This window comes from Mus caroli, unplaced genomic scaffold (genome assembly GCF_978045245.1).
Source record: "Mus caroli unplaced genomic scaffold, Mus_caroli_1 scaffold_1, whole genome shotgun sequence".
NCBI lineage: Eukaryota > Metazoa > Chordata > Mammalia > Rodentia > Muridae > Mus > Mus caroli.
This window is the reverse complement of record NW_028227256.1, coordinates 54,867,904-54,887,226: the sequence shown is the minus strand read 5'-3', so window position 1 is coordinate 54,887,226 and position 19,323 is coordinate 54,867,904. Positions and strand designations below refer to the sequence as shown.

Below are 19,323 nucleotides of genomic sequence, written 5' to 3'. Positions count from 1 at the left end.
GCTGGTTCAGATGTAATTCCACCACTCAGCAGGAGGACAGTGAGCGCCAGGCTAGCCCAGCTGACATAGCAAAGCCCTCATTCATAAAAAAAGATTTTAGCTCTCTCCAGCAGCTGAGCAAGATGCCCAAAGGGAAGAAGGCCAAGGGGAAGAAGGTGGCCCCGGCCCCTGCCGTCGTCAAGAAGCAGGAGGCCAAGAAGGTGGTCAACCCTCTGTTCGAGAAGAGGCCCAAGAACTTCAGCATTGGACAGGACATCCAGCCCAAAGAGATTTAACGCGCTTCGTCAAATGGCCCCGCTACATCAGGCTGCAGCGGCAAAGAGCCATCCTCTACAAGCGGCTCAAAGTCCCTCCTGCCATTAACCAGTTCACCCAGGCGCTGGACAGGCAGAAGCTACTCAGCTGCTTAAGCCTGCCCATAATTACAGGCCAGAGACAAAGCAAGAGAAGAAGCAAAGGCTACTGGCCAGTGCTGAGAAGAAAGCTGCCGGCAAAGGTGACACCCCAACTAAGAGACCGCCTGTCCTCCGAGCAGAAGTCAATACAGTCACCACCTTGGTGGAGAACAAGAAGGCTCGGCTCAGCTGGTGGTGATTGCCCATGACGTAGACCCCATTGAGCTGGTGGTTTTCCTACCTGCCCTGTGTCAAAAGATGGGGGTGCCCTACTGCATCATCAAGGGAAAGGCCAGGCTGGGGCACCTGGTCCACAGAAAGGCATGTACCACTGTTGCCTTCACACAGGTTAACTCGGAAGACAAGGGTGCTCTGGCTAAGCTGGTGGAAGCTATTAGGACCAATTATAATGACAGATATGACGAGATCCGTCGCCACTGGGGAGGCAACGTCCTGGATCCTAAGTCTGTGGCTCGCATTGCCAAGTTGGAAAAAGCAAAGGCTAAAGAACTCGCCACTAAATTGGGTTAAATGTACACTAAATTTTCTGTACCTAAATATAATTACAAAATTAAAAAAAAAAGATTTAAAAAACCTGGCTCCTAACTAACTGTTCAGCTTGTCTTTCCCTCCTTTCCCTATATCCCAGTGCCTACCCCAGCCTCAGGTACACTAGCTTCTTTTCTTTCTACCAATTTCCAAGTTCTTTTCTTCCCTAAAATATTATTATTGAGTCTCTTCAGAAAGTGAGCACATCACGTTTTTAGCTCTTGGAGTGAAGTACTACCAACCAGTGAGGACTCCATTCAAGCTTCATTCATTTCAACTCAATGTTGCCCTGCCTCTACTCTGAGGTAGCCATTATCCTCTGTAACTATTTTGATTGGTGTCTGTTTTGACTCCCACCCCTGCCCCAAAGAGGAGAACGAGGAGGCAGCCACTGGCTTTCTACAGTCCATGATCTAAGAATACATACTACATATTTTAATGTTACAAAAAAATCTCATTTTGAAGAATATTTCCTGACTCATGCAATAAGAAAATTTAATTTCACTGCCCATAGCTGAACTACAGTACTGCTCAATTCAGTTTCTTTCATTGTCTATGTATATTTTCACACCACACTAGGAGAGTTGATCGATCAGCTACCCTTAAAATGCAGAATTTTTTTTCCCCAGATAAGATTGGTGAGGCAAATGCCTACATGTGTCTATGTGGACATTTGGAGAGAGGATTACTGTTAGGGAAATACTACTTTGAATTGGCTGGCATCATCCCATGGGTTGGGACTCTATGCTCCCTGCTGTTAGGAACTGATACCTTTGAAACTCAGGGCCAAAATAAAGTTGTTTGTGTCAGGTCTTTTGGTTACAGTGATTAAAAATACTAAAATGTAAACTATTGACACTGTCTTGACCAGTGCTCCATTCTCAGAGCCTGGTCTCTATCCTGTGAGAAATCACGGCAGGTTGAACAAACCTTCCCTGACTCCCAAGACTTCTTAGCTGAAGGGCAGGCTGCCATACTTCTGGCTGGCTTCTTTCCTAAGACCTGTAAAAGAGGAGTTTAGAATCTAGTAAGGAGCGAAGTGCCCGGAAAACAGGACTGTTTCACTCATCTTGAAATACCTAGCCCTATGCAGTTGGAAGATTTAAGTGTTATGGGGGTTTTATTAAGAAGAAATTAAATAGTTCTACAAGCGACTTAATACAATGCCAGATGTGCAAGAATGTTGAATGGAGGTTTGTCCTCCCTCCTCGGTTTTCCTTCCTGTAACAAGAATAAAACTACCATCTTAATTCTGATGTATGAAATTTCCAAAGATTTAATAACAAATATTTTTGGAAACCAACCACCACCTTTTACAGTTATAAAGTGTGCCTTGTGAAAAAGCTTTGCACGCCACAAACTATGCAAATGGATAGATCCAAGTTCTAATATGTTAATGGAGTAGCTTCTCCCTGGGGCTGGAAAACATCCTGTTCCACCAGGGGGGCCTAGACTCGCGGGAAAATTCAGGAATGTTCTTGGGGCGTGGCCACCGCCGTCCCGTGGGCGGGGCGGGTCCAGGGCGAGGCCTCCCTTTTGGCGCACTGCACGTTGGGACCGCACGGGGGCGCCGCGGGTTGCTCCGCTCTACCAGTCGCGGAGCATCCGAGTAGGAGTAGGCGACGGCTTACTTCCGCGTCCGGGCCCCGCGGCGTGGGGCGGCTGCGCCCAGGGACTGGCGGACGCAGGTCAGTAAGCAGTCGCCGCTCCGCCCGCCGGTGTGGAGGAACCGGGCTTCCGGTGGGTGGCGGGCACCGAAGCCTTGCGGGGCATCCCGAGGGAGGCTCCGGCCGGCCTCTCTGATGAAACGGGCGCCTTGGGTACCAGGCTTCGGTGTAGACCGAATTGGGGTCCGCTGGCCCAGGAAGACCTCGGCGGGGCCTGGTGAACCCCATCCTTCCCGGTTTTGTCCAGCCGTGGCGAAGGGGCGTGAGCCCCATGAGCTGTGTTTCTCAAAAGTGGAGTCGGCGCCCGTCCCCACTTCTCAGACTTTGTGAATCAGACCCTGATGTGGCCGGGAGTCTGCCTTTTCAGCAGACATCCTCGACGGTTTGGTGCAGATGATCGTGCGGGAACCCTGCCTTCGCACAACTGAGGCCTCAGTGGGTGCATCGTGGAGTGCCATCACAGGGCCTGGTCTTGGGTTGCGGTCCCCAAATGGCAGCTGATAGTCAGTGAAGGGCCTAAATCAGGAGCCCTAGAGGTGGAAGTTGTGTTAAAGGGATGGTCTATGGGAGCATCCATGAGAACCCGAAGCTGGCCCTTCTGGTTCACCTGGCTGCCCTGGATTGTGACGGGCTCCATTGCTTATTATCAGGCAAGTCTGTGTAGACACCGGCACACATCAGTGAAGTTTTTGCCCCTTAGTGTTCTGTGACAGTAAAATTTGTCTGATAAAATTTTTCTATGAATTAGGTAATGTTTCTTCACAGTGTCAGATACACAATAAGCATTCAGTAAATGGAGATTACCAAGAATGACAGTGCCTTTGCTTTTATTGGGCTTATGGACAAAATAAAAATTAAAAAAAAAAAGAAAAAAATAGATATTAAACACATGGTGTAAGGTCTGTATGAGAGTTTGTTGTGCAGGGATACCAATTCCGCACAGAAAGATCTTGCAAGAGATGAAGCTTTATGTACGAACATGAGAGAATTCTAGAGAGCAGGTTACTGTGAACGGTGTGAACCAGTTGGTTGCTCTGCCTCACGATTGATTAGAATGCTACTTCCAGGACTTTAAGGCAGCAGGAGGTCACACCCATAAGTGATTTTGGAGGCCTGGACCTTGTTGGGTTCCTAATGAATTCTGTCTATTGTCCTTTTCTCAGATTCATAATGGCATATGGTGAAGTTGGTGTCTGTAGGGAAGGATTTTAGTTGATCAATTAGTAACACTGAGTTGGCATGGATACAGTTGAGTTTAGCAGCCATTTTAAGACTTACTATGAAAGTGTAGAAGCTGCAGATTTTCAAGGGTGAGGATCTTAAACTTAGTCTTTTAGCCCATTTCAGATTCCATAGAGAGTTCTGGAGAAATGTTTAAACCGTCCCCACAACCTTGTCCGTTTTAGAGCGAAGGAGCTGGATGACAGACAGGGTGTCACCTAAGGATCTAGAGCAGTCTGTAGAAATAGAATTCAGTTTTGGATATTTTATTTGTTTTTTGTGTACATGGGTGTTTTGCCTGCCTTGATTCTGTGTGCTGTAGATGGGCAGTGCCCCTAGAGACTGGAAGAGGGTATCAGATCACTGGAGTCATAGACCATCGTTGTAAGGCACGTGGTACTGAGAATTGAGCCTCAGCCTTTTGCAGAAATAGCCATGTTTTCTTAACCACTTGGCCATCTCTCTAGCCCTTGGCATAAATAGAATTCTGATCTCAGTTAATGATATATACTTAATTATATAGCTAACTACAACTTAATGATTCCAGTTATCCTTACTTTCTGCTCTTTGTTTCTTTAATCTCCAAAGTTTTATTTCAAGTTCCCCAGTGTATACCTTAAGGGAAATTTTGTATGATCATACATGGCCTGTCATTTACTGTGCCACATGATTTGTGTGTGTTACCTTCATTACTTCTCTGGAGCTCTTCGGATCATTGCTGCCTCCATTTTATGGATAAGGAAACAAGAAAGTGATTATAAACGATGTATCCAAGAAGCCAAAGATTATAAGTGGTAAAACCTTTTGGCTCCTGTGTTACACACTGATTTCTGCAGTCTAGATGGTTCCTTCAGACTTGTTAAAAACACGTGAGTGCCAAAAAATCATAAGCTTGTCTTGCCTTTGCTTTACCTGGGCCTGCCTGTGCATTATCTTGTATAATTCTTTAAATAGTCACTTTGTCAGCTATGTTTTATATTACTGTCTATTTATAAAACCCCAGGCACAGATTTTCCCAACTCAGCATATCTCAGATGCCTTTTATACCACGTGAAATAGAGTCTGTGTAACTGTATTGAAATATATTAGCCTGCCCATTTGTTTAAAACAAGGTATTTGTCCTTTGTTTTTACAGAGGTCTGGGACTGCTACTGTTTCAAAGTTTCTGAATGCTTAAGGCAGAACTTGAGGCATCGAAGGGAGCAATGGCAGGCCATGAAGCAGAAGAAGTGCTAGATATCCTTCGGCTGAACGTGGGTGGCTGCATCTACACAGCCCGGCGAGAGTCTTTGTGCCGCTTTAAGGATTCTATGCTGGCATCTATGTTTAGTGGTCGTTTCCCTCTAAAAACAGATGAATCTGGTAAATGTCTAAAGTCTGAGCCTGAGTGAATGCTCATTAAAGTGGGAGTCTATTTCAAATTCCTTTTGATTTTATTAATTGTGTTGGAATGTATTATATTAGCCTGCTAATTACTTAGCTCATTATGGCTGTATGGAGATTCATTAACTACATAGAGAAGTTAAATGCCAGTTTTAAAATTTGTGGTGCTGTTCCTAAAAGTTGACAGAGACGTGAGACAGTACAAAAGGCCCGCCATGGCCTAACTCCCGACTTCAGCTGTAGTTTGAAAGTAGCTGCTTCCATGCGGCGATATGGATGATGGTGTCGACGATGTGGATGATGGTGTCGGCGATGTGGATGATGGTGTCGAGGCAGATTCCATGTTAGCTTCTCTGTGTGCTCCTCAGGGAAGAACAAGTATTCCCTGAGAAGCAACTCTCCTCATAGCTGGTGAAGCAGCCATTGTAGCAGCGCCAGTGCTGTCCTCAGGGCTTGGCCTAGCTATACAGTTCTGTGTGAGCTGATGTGTTTGGTAGAAAAATGGCAAGTTCATGTTGTGGGTCATTCAGAGGACTACATCATAAAGGATAGGGCTCTGGGTGGTCTCTTTCTTTCGAGTACTGTGGGAGTCACAGAACCTGCAGTGAATCTTCATCAGCACAAAAGGATGCCAGACAGCTCTATATTTTTTGTCCACTGTCTGAGCCCCAGAACAGTGGACCGTGTGTTACAGGGGAGGGATGGAGGTGTCCTGGGCATGGGTGGGGTCTTCGAAAACTGCCTTGCCTGCAGTTGGTGGTTGGAAGCAGAGAATACCTGATGGCTGTGCTGAGAGCTTGCCAGCTACTTGGCAGAAACTGCAGTTGCAGGGAAGTCTGGGAGAGAGTGGGGGTTGGGGGAGAGGGAGAGATAGATATGGATGGATGGATCAGTGTCCATCACTGCAAAAAAATAAAAGGTGTTGGGGGAGGGATTGAATTCCTTAATTACCATCATGCCAAGGTTTTTTCTTTATAATTCTGCTAAGTTGTCTTAAGAAAAGTCTTTAATCATATGCAATGCTACCAAAGCATTTCTTGTTCTTAAACACAGTTTTAAACTATTTATTTTGGAGATAGGACCTCCTAGAGCTGCTCAGGCTGGCTTCCCCACTCATAGCAATCCTCCTGCCTTCACCTCGGGAGTGCTGGGACCTGTGGCTGTGTGTTACCACTCCTCACAGCATGCCTTCCTTCTTTAAAATGTAGACTCTCACACTCCAAAGGGACTAACCCAGTGCTTTCAAATGTAGTACACACCTAGCACTAGAAATCCCCGGCATGTGTTGTCGCTGACATTGAAACAGTTGACATATGGACAAGTACACACTCTCTTTACTATGGAGCCACACATGCCTGTCCTGGTCCAGCTGTGCTGAGGTAAGCCTGAGCTTTGCAGTTGGCTGTATTAGGATGATAATGATGGCATCAGAACAGCCAAGTGGGTCTTGGAATACACTTTATATGCGGGGCTGAGAATGTAGAGACCCCCTCTCCCCACTAACTCATATAGTTTCTTTGTGTAAGTTAGAGAAGAAACCTGTTTATCCAGGAAGGTCTGGTTCTGTGGTAGGGTACATGGAGCAAAGTATGGGTTTGGTTTCGGTCTCACTTGCCCCCTTAGCCTGCTTCCTGTGCATATAGTATACCTGTACAATCAGACACGTGTATGCTTGTATTCAGAATTATTCAGTGTTCTAGAAATACAGGTGTTTCCTCCAAATAATTTAGTTTTTAGAACATTCTGTACTTCCAAGCTGAGGGAAGTCATTCACCATCTTTGCTGTGGCAGTGAAGCAGGAGAAGGTTAGCTTCATTTGACTGACTTGGACCCAATTTCACACTAAATGTTAATTTTCTTGTGAGAAAAAAAACCCATGACTGTAAAGGGAATTGGTTCTGCTTTGACTTCTTATTGATCATCATATGAATCTGCACAACTGTTTTGGAACTGTTTTCTAGGGGCGTGCATTATTAACCGTGATGGACATCTATTCAAATACATTTTGGACTACCTCCACGGGGAGGTTCACACCCCCTCGGATGAGCAGACACGAGCTGCCCTGCAGGAGGAGGCTGACTACTTCGGCATCCCTTACCCGTACAGCTTGTCTGACCACTTGGCCAATGAGATGGAGACATATTCTTTAAGGTCAAATATAGAACTTAAAAAGGTCTTGGCATTTTCTCAAGTTTCAAAATACATATTTATTATGTACAAAGCAATATGTTACTGTGCATAGTTTGTGATGTCCCATATATAAAGTGCAAGGTAGTCTGTAATCAGTTTTGAACGTGTTTCTTAATTACTCCTGGTCATTCTGAAAGGCCAAAATTAATTCTAGGCAAAAAGCTTTATTAAATTTATGTGTCTCCCTGAAAATGTAACACTTTTTGATTCTATTTAATAGAACTATTCTTCTGAAGTTGTTTCTGTTTTGAGAAAAGGTCTTACTATATAGCTCTGGGTGGCTTGGGGCTGGCTATGCAGTCCAGATTGGCCTTGAACTCACAGTGATCCACGTGCCTCTGCCTCCTGAGTGCTGGGATTAAAGGCACACACTAATATACTTGGCTTCTGAAGTTCTTTTTAAATTAGAGAAATACTATTGTTAATGAGGGTATAATGGTACCATTCACTAAGACTGTTTGTATGTTTTAGGCTAAGTGGTAAAATCTTACCTAACTTAGTGAATATGGCAGTGTGGCGTGCTAAGATATGCTGAGCTCACTTCAAGATCAGCAGATGTTTCTATTTTATATCACACTTTAAAGATCTTCACATGACTTGAAAAGCATTTTTATTTATGCCTTATTAATGGGTATTGTATTTGTTGCTATTTAGCACAGACGGAAATTATTTATCTAGGCAGATGTTGGTCCTGAAAATTGATACGAACTGATTGGAGCTTTAGAATTGGATGTCAGTTCAGGAAGCAAACTGATGGATGGTTGGTTATTAGGAGTGCAGCAGAAAAATCCCTTTTAGGGATTTGCATGAGTGTATGGATTCTGCTACTGATGTTTCGTATATTTAATTGCCAAGTGATAGTCTTCATAATGCTACTTACCAAACAGCAGAATGGGGCTCAAAAGTCTTGCCGGGAGATCAGAGCCGTTAGCATCATCTTCTGATCCTAGCTCTTAGCCTTTGTCTCCTGGTTTATATTTTAAAAAGAGCAAAGTATGCCTGCATTTATCCCAACAGCCATCATCCATTATTTTATAAATAACGTTTATTTCATAAATGTCACGTTCTGTGGCATGTATGGCTTTGTAAAGGGACAGTGTGGAGCACCAAGAAATGGAGTCTAGTTCTTGCCCTAGGACAGTTTGTAGTATAATGAGGAATTCCCATAGGTGTACACATAATGCTAAAGATAATAGAGGAGTTATTTAGCGCCAGACATGTGAGGACCCTGGTTTCATTACTGAGTATATAAAGCAGCAGTATCTTCTTCACATCACCTGCTCTCCCAGGCACTGAGGCTCCGACAGTGGACAAAGCAAAGATGCTTGTCCTGCAGGCACGTAGAGCAGCAGTGCCATTTCCAGGGAACGGCTGCGCCACAGTCCTGGGAGGAGCTCCTTGTTCTGTGCCCCCTGTGCTGGCACAGCTGGGCTTACTACGTGGTGTGCTGATAGCTCAGGGTCTGTCTTCTACATTAGGTGTGAACCCAGAGTGTTTGGACTGTCTCTCATATTCACTGTCACATCTGCAGGACCCAAGAGTGCTCAGCAGATAGTGAGTGGATGACGTAAGTGTGTAAATGCCAGATGTGTTCAGACACTGTGTTGGACCTCACCATAGCAACCTTGCAGTATAGAAGAACAAGTTCATTTGATTAAGTCATTGTTGGAGTTTGGAGTGAAAAATAAGGACCAGCTATGGGGCTTAAGTGAGAAGTTTGAGAAAATATTGTAAAATTAAAAGTGGTGATGGCGAGTCAAAAAAGAGATAAAAGAGCAATTCTGTTTGGAAAAGTAGTCTCTAAATAAAGAGTTATGGAGGTTTTTTGTTGTTGCTTTGATTTTTTTTTTTTTTTTTTTTGGTGTGGTAAAGGGAAAAAAAATCCCTCCTTCCAATTAACTTATTACATTTATGTTTATACCCTAAGTTAAAATTCATAACATTTTTATTTCTCTTTGTGACCAGCTACATTTTAGCTTTACATGAAAGTAATTTAGCTCATTTAGCTTTTATTTTGTAATTAAATCTAAGTTTATATATGTGTTTGCTTTAGGCTTTAACAGACTTCTGTGATTCCTATGGCTTAGTTTGCAATAAACCAACAGTTTGGGTTCTCCACTATCTTAACACATCTGGTGCAAGCTGTGAGAGTAGAATTATTGGTGTCTATGCTACAAAAACTGACGGGACAGATGCCATTGATAAGCAGCTGGGAGGAAGGATTCATAGTAAAAGCATTTTCAAAAGGTAGGTTCAGAATGAAACGTGAACAAATACTAAAGAGAGGCTTGGTATTGTTTAACAATTTTAAGAGTTGCTATTGAATGAAATACTATGCTGAACTACAAGACGCTGTGGGTGTGGCCCAGTGGACAGAGCCCTCAGAGCTGTGGCATGGCTGCTTCAGGCTGGGTGAGATTTAAGACCTTTGCACAGAGATGTCAGTCCTGGGCCTTTTGCAGGATCAAGAACAGTGGCTCTCAGTGCTTTGAGCCTCAAGTGCCATCGTAGGCCTTTATAGAGCTAAGAGAAAGAAGAGCCTCCTGCTTCCTGTCTCCCCTGGACCACAGTGTGGGGCAAGTGCACTAGCCTAGGGTCATCAGCCCACGGAGTGGCCCAGGAGGCCAGTCTGTGCCTTGTTCCTGGCCCCTTTCAAATTTAGGCTTCTATGATGTGAGTGTGTTAAATTCTTAAAGCTTGTCCTATTATGATGTCCATGTAAACTTACTTGTACTGGTCAGGTCACTTAACACAGTTTCTATCTTCTGTGTATTCTGTGGGATATTGAAGTGGGTCACATACTTGGTTTTCAGGTGGCTGGGATTATTGTTGTTTCTGGAATCTTTATAGGCAGTAATCTATATAAGCCATCCCAGCACTTGGCATGATGCTAGGAAAATGTCATCAGAGTTGGATCTTTCCTAACTGCAATTCGCTGGTTTTATTTTGTTAGTTTTTGTTTGTTTTTTTTGAGACAAATTCTTACTATATAGCTCTGGGTGGCCTAGACCTCAGATCTACCAGTCTTTGCCTCTCCAGTGCTGGAACTAAAGTTATGTGTCTCTATGCCCAGTTATACAGAAATGCTTTCTAAAGTGTTTTAAAAATATATTGCTGTATTTCCATATTGTGGAATTGAGAAGTAGTACCATTAAACGGAGATGAGATTGATGTTAGAGTCTGGTGTGATTTATGAGCACCTGGGCTGAGGGCACAGAGGAACAGCTGGAGCTTAGATACGTCTCCCCTTGGTCATCAAGTAGTTACTGAGTGTGTGTTAGCTGGATACACAGACACATTCATACGTAGGGCGTGCATTTTCATTACATTTTTGCAATGTTTCTAGAGAGGCGGGGAACAACGTTCAGTACATTTGGAGCTATTACTCAGTAGCCGAGTTGAAGAAAATGATGGATGCCTTTGATGCTTGGGAAGGAAAAGGTACGGTGTGAACGTTTCATGGGACACAGGTGGACCTTTCTCTTTCTCTCTCTTTTCTTCTAGTTTTTGAGACAAAGGTTTTCTGCTGTAGCTCGGGCTGGCCTGGAGCTTGCTGTGTAGCCTAGTGTAGCTGGCCTGGGACTTGGAGCAGTCCTCCTGCTTCTGCCTCTTAAGTACTGGGATTACAGGCTTGCCTCACCATGCAGTCAGTCCCCATCCCACTTTCCATTATAATACAAAGTGCTTTCTCTGCATCCCTGGTTTGTCCCTCCCTTTCATCTGTTCCCCTCTCTTCCTAGAAGGATACTTTTCAGTGTGTCACTTGTCTGTCACCATAAGGTGATATTGAAGCTTTCAAATCTTTATACCCATGCATGAGTTGCTATGTATTTTTATTTATTTATAACTAAGTGACTTCAAGTATGGTTCTTAGCTATATATACTTAATATATATGTGAGTTTATTTAGATCTACTGTGTAACTGGCACTGTTTTAAGTGTGTGCTTCTACACTGAGAAGGTGTAAGAGAAGGAGGCTGGTGAGATGGCTCAGCAGGTAAAGGTGCTTTCCCCAAGCCAGACGACCCAAGGCTAATCCCAGAATCCACATGGTGGAAAGAGAGAGCTGACTTGTGCACCTTGTCCTCTGATCTCCAGCATAGACTGTACCATGTCTATGCCCCCCCCCCCACACACAGAATAAAGTAAATGTTTATAAGAAAGAATACAAATGAAAAAAAAAAAAAAAAGACTAGTATTAGTTGGGTGTGGTGACTTACCATGGTGACCTGGCTCTGTGGAGCAGTGAGCTGTTTCAGAATCCAGAGGGAAAGCAAGCTGCAGTGGAGTACCCACTAGGCAGTAAAGCATGCATGCATGTTCACATGTATGCTCATGCACACACACACGTTCAACAATATGGGCAAATCTTGCTATAGCACATTAAGGAAACTGGATACAAGTATGAATATTCTGTGATTCATGTATATGACATTCTGGAGAAGACAAAACTAGGCTTAGAAAGGAAACTGGTGGCTGGGAAGTGGTATGAGGAAACTTTTAGGCACAACTGATGATTATTTATTTGTCCAACCTCATTGAACTGTATCTCTTAAAAATTAAGTTTTATGTAAATTTTATCATAAATTTAATCTGAAAAATCAGATGAACTTAATGAATCAGGTTTAGGGATACTTCTGTAGTAGAATATATATAGGTTTGGAAATCATAGTCAAATAGTTCCAGAGTGTTGGCCTTAATGGCATTCATTGAGTTCTTGAGTATTGGATATATGTTATGTATACATTTTATATGCCACTTTACTAAGGTAGTCATGTTTTCTAGAATTTTAATGATTAAAAAAGATACTGATCTCATTGTGGGGACTTAAAAGCTGTTATTGTAAAGAGCCCAACAATTTTTATTGAAGATTATTCTTTTAGTATTTTTTGTATGTCTGTGTATAATTTTACGTGTTTTTGATTGGAATGAAGTCAGATGATGTAGAAGGAACTGGTTTAAAATGTGCATGTATTAGTGGCATTGTTGCATATGCCTTGGTTAGCAACCACCAGCTGTCTAGTTCCAACATGTTTTCATCATCTCAGAGGGAACCCACAGTCTCTCCTCCTCCATGTTCTCTTGCACAGTATTCCTTCTGTCTCAATGTCTACTTGTCCTGAATATTTCATATAAATTGGATTGTAAAATATGTGATCTTCTATGTTCAATTTCTTTCACTACTACAATGCCTTTGAGGCTCATAAGGATACATTCTTAAACTTTGAATCAAAGTGTATCAGATTTAAATTACAGAATGAATTTTGCTAAAATCCTGGCTTGATTATTAGATCAGATTATTCTTGTTTTAAAGATTTTGTTAAAAACATTTTTATTTGTGTGTGTGCCTATATGTATGCATGTACTTGCAGAGGCCAGAACGGGTTGTCAGGTTCCCCTGGAGTTAGAGTTCAGGCCTTTGTGAGCTTCCTGACATGGGGGCTGGGAACTTGCTGTAGTTCCCTTAAGGTCATCAAATGCTGTTAACTACTGAACCATGTCTGGCAACAGTGGTTTGCAGGGTGCTTCACAGGTACCCCCAATTTGATGGTCATAGTAGCGCAGTGCAGCAGACAGAGCACTGGTGTAACCACCACCGTAACGTCCTTTATACTTTTCCCAATACTGCAACTGTCTGCAAAGCCCGGAAAACCTTCCGAGTACCTAACCTGTTCTAAGCAGTTCATGCTTATTAATGTATGTATTGATCACAGCACTCTTGCAGGGTACATACTATGATGATTAGCATTTCACTGAGGAAATGAAACTTTAGGATAAGAGGGTAACTTTGCCAACGTCACATCAGTGAGTGACAGAGTGAGATTCACATGCAGGGGCAGAGCCTGTGCCTTTAACCATCATACATTCTGTTACTTGAGCATGCCCTGGTTCTAAGCCAGCTCTTGTTGGACCCAGCTCACGAGCTGTCTGTCACTCTGCTGTCCCGGAGCCACTAGGAAGTACGTCCTGGTTCTGTTGTGCACACCTCTGCTCATCACCTGAGAGGAGCAAGCTACAGACAACTTCTGGCCAGTCTTAGATGACGGAGTGCCTGCTTACCTATGCCTCTCTTAATTATCTTTTTATCTTCAAGGGGTAAGCTACTGGCGTGTGCCTCATGAGCTGATAGAGTGTTGGACTTTGGAAGAACGGCCTTTACATGGAAGCCTGCGTCATATGGCCCCAATTCGAAAGAGGTTAGCTATGATTACATTTTGTTTTAAAATCTGTCACCATCATAACGGGAAGTGAATATGCTCAGCTTACTTCATCACCTACATGAATATTCTACATTAACATAAAAGTATCACTCTCAATAAATAAAAGGATACCAACACTATGAGAAAATTAGGGTGCTGTGATCTTCCTGGATGTGAATTCTGTTTTCCTTAGGAGAATGTGGCTGTGAGAGTGGGGATGGATGCATGGTGGGCATGTTTCTCCCCAGAAGTCAAATTTCAGTCTTTGTTGGCAGGTATTTAAAAAAATGTATTTAGGCCTTCTACTGGGCATTTCCTATGGCCTACTCTGAAATGCTTTTTTCTTTTCCATTGTCACAAGTAGAATCTCTATTTGGTAATGTTTTCTTGAGTTCCATGAAATTATTAGTATTATATTCACTCTTTAGCTGTGTCTATAGCTGTGTTTTACGTGCTGTAAGATTGTATTTCTTTTTCTTTAATTTTTATTTTTTTATTTAAGACTTATTTATTTTTTATTTATCTGAGTACACTGCACCGGTCTTAGCTATTTCTCCAGCTCTGTATTTCTTTTTTAATGTCTCAATTTATCCCCAGCATTGGGTGTTTTGTTTCTCATACACTTGTTCAGGGATTTGATTACAATTGCAGCTACAGGCTGCTCTCCTATCTTTGTCCTCTGGATTCCTCAAGGAAGCAAAGTTGATTCAGTTTTTAGTGAAGATCTCTTTGCAAAACATTTTATTTTTTAGCTGTTTTTGCTCTCGTTTTAAACTCTTTTTAATATTTATTTAATTTATATGAGTACACTGTAGCTGTCTTCAGACACACCAGAAGAAGGCACCAGACTTCATTACAGATGGTTGTGAGCCACCATGTGGTTGCTGGGAATTGAACTCAGGACCTCTGGAAGAGCAGTCAGTGCTCTTAACAGCTGAACCATCTCTACAGCCCAACATTTTATTTCTTAGAAGGCATTAATTGTGTTACTACTGTATATATTATTGTATTAATTTATTTTGTCGTTTGGACCATCAGCAAATGTTGAGTCTAGAACAATGGTTTTCAACTGTGAAGGATTTTTTTTTTTTTTAATAACTCCCTTTCCTGAGATCTTTAGCAATGTCTGAGCTTTTGGGTTGTGGTCTACAGAGAGGGAGATGCTTCTGGTATCCTGTAGGTAGAAGCCAGGGATACTGGCATTCATCCTGCTGGCAGCTTTCTCCCAAAGAATATTTTACTGAAATGGTAGTTATACCAGGGTAGAGAGATCTTGGTGTAGAGTCCAGTGAAGACACTGACAGGAAACAGCAGAAGGCGTGGCTGATGGTGACCTCCTATTTGTCAATGGTCTTTTCTCTGGAATTTTAGGAAGCAGTATCTTGATGCATAGACAAGATAAGGAAAGTGATGTGTAATTATGATCACTAACGTTTTAAAGTGGTGTGTATTTTATATTGGCATTCTTTGCTATGTGTGGAAGGCTCTGTGAAGCTAGACTATGATTCTGTTCCTAAGGAAAAGTGTTGACTGTGCTGCGCTGCTTCTGGCAGCCAGCACTGTGGAGAAGATGTGTACCACAGGTGAACAAACAGCCCCTGTTGGCTCAGGAGTGTCCTGGCAGGAACTAGGTGGAGAGCAGGGTGGGGCAGGCAGGACTCTCACAGTATGAAGGTCAGTTTGGGCAAGTTTTTGCCTTTAGGCTGTTTATAATGAATGGTAAGCTCAGTTCAGGAGGCTGAGTAATTTGTTCAGTACTTTTCAAATTTAAAAATACCTATTTCTAGGATGGGCTTGACTGTTAATAGCTGTCTTCCCTAAATGTATCTGATAGCATGCAGATTCTACTGGCTGTCAGGATGACAGCAACTAGCAGATAGAGCTGCAGCAGTAAATAGGCACACTGACTTTCCTGAGGCTTGCAAAGCCTTTCTCTTTGTAGGCATGGGTTTCAAAGCTCAGGAGCTGGAGAGTAACATTTATTTGTCTGTGAACGCCCTTTCTGCGGTTCTTGGAAAGCCACTGAGTCTTCTTGATTATCCTGTGCATCCTGCAGAACTCTTGCGAGCAGAGTGATAGGTAGTCTAAGTCTTACTCAGCACTCCAGACTCTTACTTGTTGAATTATGTGTGGTTTTCAGATAGTTTTTAAAGCAGCAGAAACAGTCTTTAGTAAACTTGCTAAATTGCAGTTGACCATGGTGGGGAATGAGTTGAGCTGCTATCTGTAATGCTAACCATAAACATTGCTTCTTTTTGTTAAGCCTGAATGTGAACTTCGGAGACTGTTTTTATTGGCTACCAAAAGTATAAGTGCTGAAAAGAATGCTTTTGTGTTTCCAGGCGGCTGATAGCCCTCGGGGAAGAGGATGAAGGTGTGAACTGTAAGACTGGTCCTAAGCCAGTCAGATTTTTGGGCCCTTCTACAAGTACCCAAATTAAAGTCAAGAACTCTGCTTCAGTGAGGGTGTCACCTGCCAATGCTGCCCAGATCTCCTCTCAGGCTACTGCAAACCGCTCTCACAGAGGCAGCTGTGGAAAGGCAGCCCAGTGCTCTGTGGCCACAGGGGCGTCTGGACAAGCTCCTGCTTCCCCTGATGCCCAGAGCTCTGAAAACCAAGCCACACACCCACCTCCAGCCAAGGTGCTCCTCTGTGAAAAGAAGTCTCCACCCCCTCGAGTGATCAAGCTGAGGAGGACTCCACTGCGTGGGGGGCCTTCCCTGCCCACCCCCTCAGCAGGGGGCCAGGCCTGCTTCCCCCAGCTGCCCTCTCTAGAAGCTTCCAGCAGTTTGGGTGTGAAGACTGAGACCAGGAAAGACCAGCCTGATGGGTAAAGTGGGCTTGGAACGGCCTGTTTGTCCCACAGCTTCCCGCATGCTGATGCTGACAGTGTTCTTGAGAGGGAAGAGCTAAACGTGGATGTTGAGGATTACGACAGGAAAAGTGAATGCTCTGGATGGGAGGAGAGGAGGGAGACTTTGTGGTTAGGGTTACTATTTACTTTGCATTTTCTTGAGGTTGTCTCTGTGCAGTTTGATTTCTGGTTTTTATTTTTAAGCTTTATTTAAATAGTTAACTGATACCAAGGCAACCAAGCAGTAAGAAGTCTCCCCTTTTTACAGTAGTATTAGAGTCTTCAGTGTTACTCCTACAGTCCAAAGGTAGGAGTGAGGTCTGGGCCTAGGTTTCTGTCAGATGGAGAGGGTATCTGTGCTGGCCACAGTGTGGCAGCCGGCAGAAGAGGTCTCAAGTGTGACCCCACCAGCTGCCCCTAGTTGCTTCTTTTCCAAAGACAACATGAAAAGAAGTGATGGGGGAAAGGGAAGGAAAACAGTGAAAGCTCAGATGGCGATCTCATGTGATTGGGCCATTTTATTTTCCAGGTTGGCTCTTTACTTTGTTCTGTTAGCAGCTGTGTCTTTTTTGTGCACCACAAGGGGGAATGCATGTGGTAGGAGCTGTAGGACGGTTTTTGGAACAGTTAAAATATGGGAGTTTACTTTGGTGACGTTTTGAAGTACTTTGAAAAGGAGAAGTTAAACAAGTTTAACTTTTTAACTTGTTAGTTGGTTTAGAAGTGACCATTGAGTCCTTCTGATTACACACTATGCTTCATGCATACAATTTCCATATAACTTGAATTTAATATTTTTAAACAAAATCTTTTGATTAATCTATTTTTTCATGACCATTGAGTTATGTGTGCTTTCTCTTACATATTATGTTTGGTAATTACACTGTGCAGTTCAACTTCCCATGAGCCCTGTGCGTCCGTGTTTGTAGAAGCAGCTCATAGAGCAGGGTTCCTTACTCAGAGGCTGGCCAGTGCACTGCATTGCTTTGAGAAAGTGAGGCGGGCATACTCATGATGCTTCTTTTTAAATAAAACATTCCCACAAAAATGTGACTTTTCTGTGACTACTTATTTAACTTTGATTTATACCCTAATTTATGTAGGGTTTCTATTTCTGTTTCCAAAATTACTGTCTTGTCTTGCTGATTCATGAAATGATAAAATCAACTTTGAATAACTATCTACTGGTATCTCTCTCAGAAGGTGGTTTAACTGTGCAGAAAGGTTTCTAATTGAAGATTCATAATGACATCCTGGAATTCATCAACCATTTAGTCAGAGCAGTGCTACTATAGAGACCTCAAACAACCTGAAAATTAAAGACAAAGTGAATTCTTGGGCCTACCATTTTGGACATTACATGTATTACTTGGTCTAGGATATTTTAAATTGTTAGGATATTTTAAATTGTTAAGCCATATAAGAAAAATTCACTGATACACATGAAATGCATGTTTTGTACATGATGGTCAGAAAAGGGAACTTCTGAACGAACACTCAGCACGGGTAATTCTATCACTAGCCTCCTTTCTATTACATCAAGTAACTTAAAGGAACTTGCTGCATGCAGCACATTGAACCTTTTGTAAGAATACGTTTGGATGGAGTGCTGGAGAATGCATTCAAGAGGCTGGAGCGATGGTTAAGATGCTTGCCACCGCCAAGCCTGATGGCTGTCTCTAAACTCACGTGGTGGAAGGAGAAAACCAACATCTACCAGCTGTTCTTGACTTCCTCAGGGGGTGTGGGTGCCCTCACATGCTGTTTGAAATGTAAGGAAATGTAAGAATGCGTCTGGAGCTGGTTGTGGGTGGAAAGGCGGGGGTAGGTGGTAGATGTTTGGTTGTGGATATGAGCAGTTAGGACCAAGTTTAGAATGCTCAGGTGTTAGGGTGTTACTTGAGTTCAGTTCCTTGGGTGTTGTTTTTGCCTTTTGTGTGGGAAAAAAAGTTTAAAAAATTTGCGGTTTTTTGGTTTTGTTTTTCGAGACAGGGTTTCTCTGGCTGTCCTGGAACTCACTCTGTAGACCAGGCTGGCCTTGAACTCAGAAATCCGCCTGCCTCTGCCTCCCAAGTGCTGGGATTAAAGGCGTGGGCCACCACCGCCCAGCTCTAAAAACACTCTTATCTGAGACTACAACAAGAGTGTAACTTGCCAGAAGTCATATGTTTCCTGAATAGAAAGAAGGGGGGATAAAAGCAAAAAGGGAAGCTGCACAAATAGTTTGAAAAGTAGTGCTTGTGTCCGCGTCAGGAGATAGTAATTTTACATTGAGAAGGATATTTGGGAATTGGTCATCAGAAGAAAAAATGTGCCCGTCACCTCAAGGTGTGCAAGTGGCCGGACCCTGTTCCCGAGGACCTCCAACTGCCAGGCTCTGGACCCAGTCCCTCCAGACATAGGCAGCCAAACTCACCCTACAGAATATGAAAAGCCCAGGTTCAGGACTTGAAAACCCACCAGTCCCCGTCCTGGAAATCTCTGCGTTGGAAAGCATTGCCCGGTAAGAAACATAGAAACCCTGTCTAATGCTCAGTTTGCTGCTGCTGCTTACCCGAGCAGAAGCAGCCACCCTCCGGGGCTTTTCCTTCTCAAGAAATTTGTTGTGGGGTGACTTTGTGGTATTTCTTGGCTCCTGGCTGCCAGGATACCTTCCCCCTCAGAGCCGTAACAACAGGCGATCTTGATTGAAAGCTAATCTGTCCTAATCAGATCATGTTAGCTGGGGAATGAAGAGTTGCCGTCTGGTAGAGGGGACCTGCTAATAGATTTATTTTGGTTGTATGGCCATATATTCCAGTATTTCCACATGTTTTATGTACTGCTTTTTAGTTTTAGAACAGCATCATAAGGAGGTCTTTTCT

The 19,323-nt window shown here is 43.1% G+C and overlaps 1 protein-coding gene and 1 pseudogene across 4 annotated transcripts; both read left to right on the top strand.

Annotated features, from left to right (window-relative positions):
• Nucleotides 1-560: 560 nt before the first annotated feature.
• LOC147006041 (large ribosomal subunit protein eL8 pseudogene) lies at nucleotides 561-960 on the top strand (annotated as a pseudogene).
• Nucleotides 961-2,411: 1,451 nt separating this feature from the next.
• On the top strand, nucleotides 2,412-17,512 carry Kctd18 (potassium channel tetramerization domain containing 18). Of its 4 annotated transcripts, XM_085837494.1 has the most exons (8): nucleotides 2,412-2,632; nucleotides 4,421-4,701; nucleotides 4,968-5,194; nucleotides 7,177-7,388; nucleotides 9,459-9,652; nucleotides 10,752-10,846; nucleotides 13,499-13,601; nucleotides 15,947-17,512. In XM_085837494.1, exons 3-8 carry the CDS (start codon nucleotides 5,002-5,004, stop codon nucleotides 16,437-16,439), a joined length of 1,290 nt encoding a protein of 429 aa, XP_085693620.1. In that variant the 5' UTR covers nucleotides 2,412-2,632; nucleotides 4,421-4,701; nucleotides 4,968-5,001; the 3' UTR covers nucleotides 16,440-17,512. The 4 variants fall into 4 exon arrangements, with proteins under 4 accessions (XP_085693620.1, XP_021017093.1, XP_085693621.1 ...); XM_021161434.3 differs by lacking the exon at nucleotides 4,421-4,701; XM_085837495.1 differs by lacking the exons at nucleotides 2,412-2,632; nucleotides 4,421-4,701 and adding an exon at nucleotides 2,644-3,046.
• Nucleotides 17,513-19,323: the final 1,811 nt, after the last annotated feature.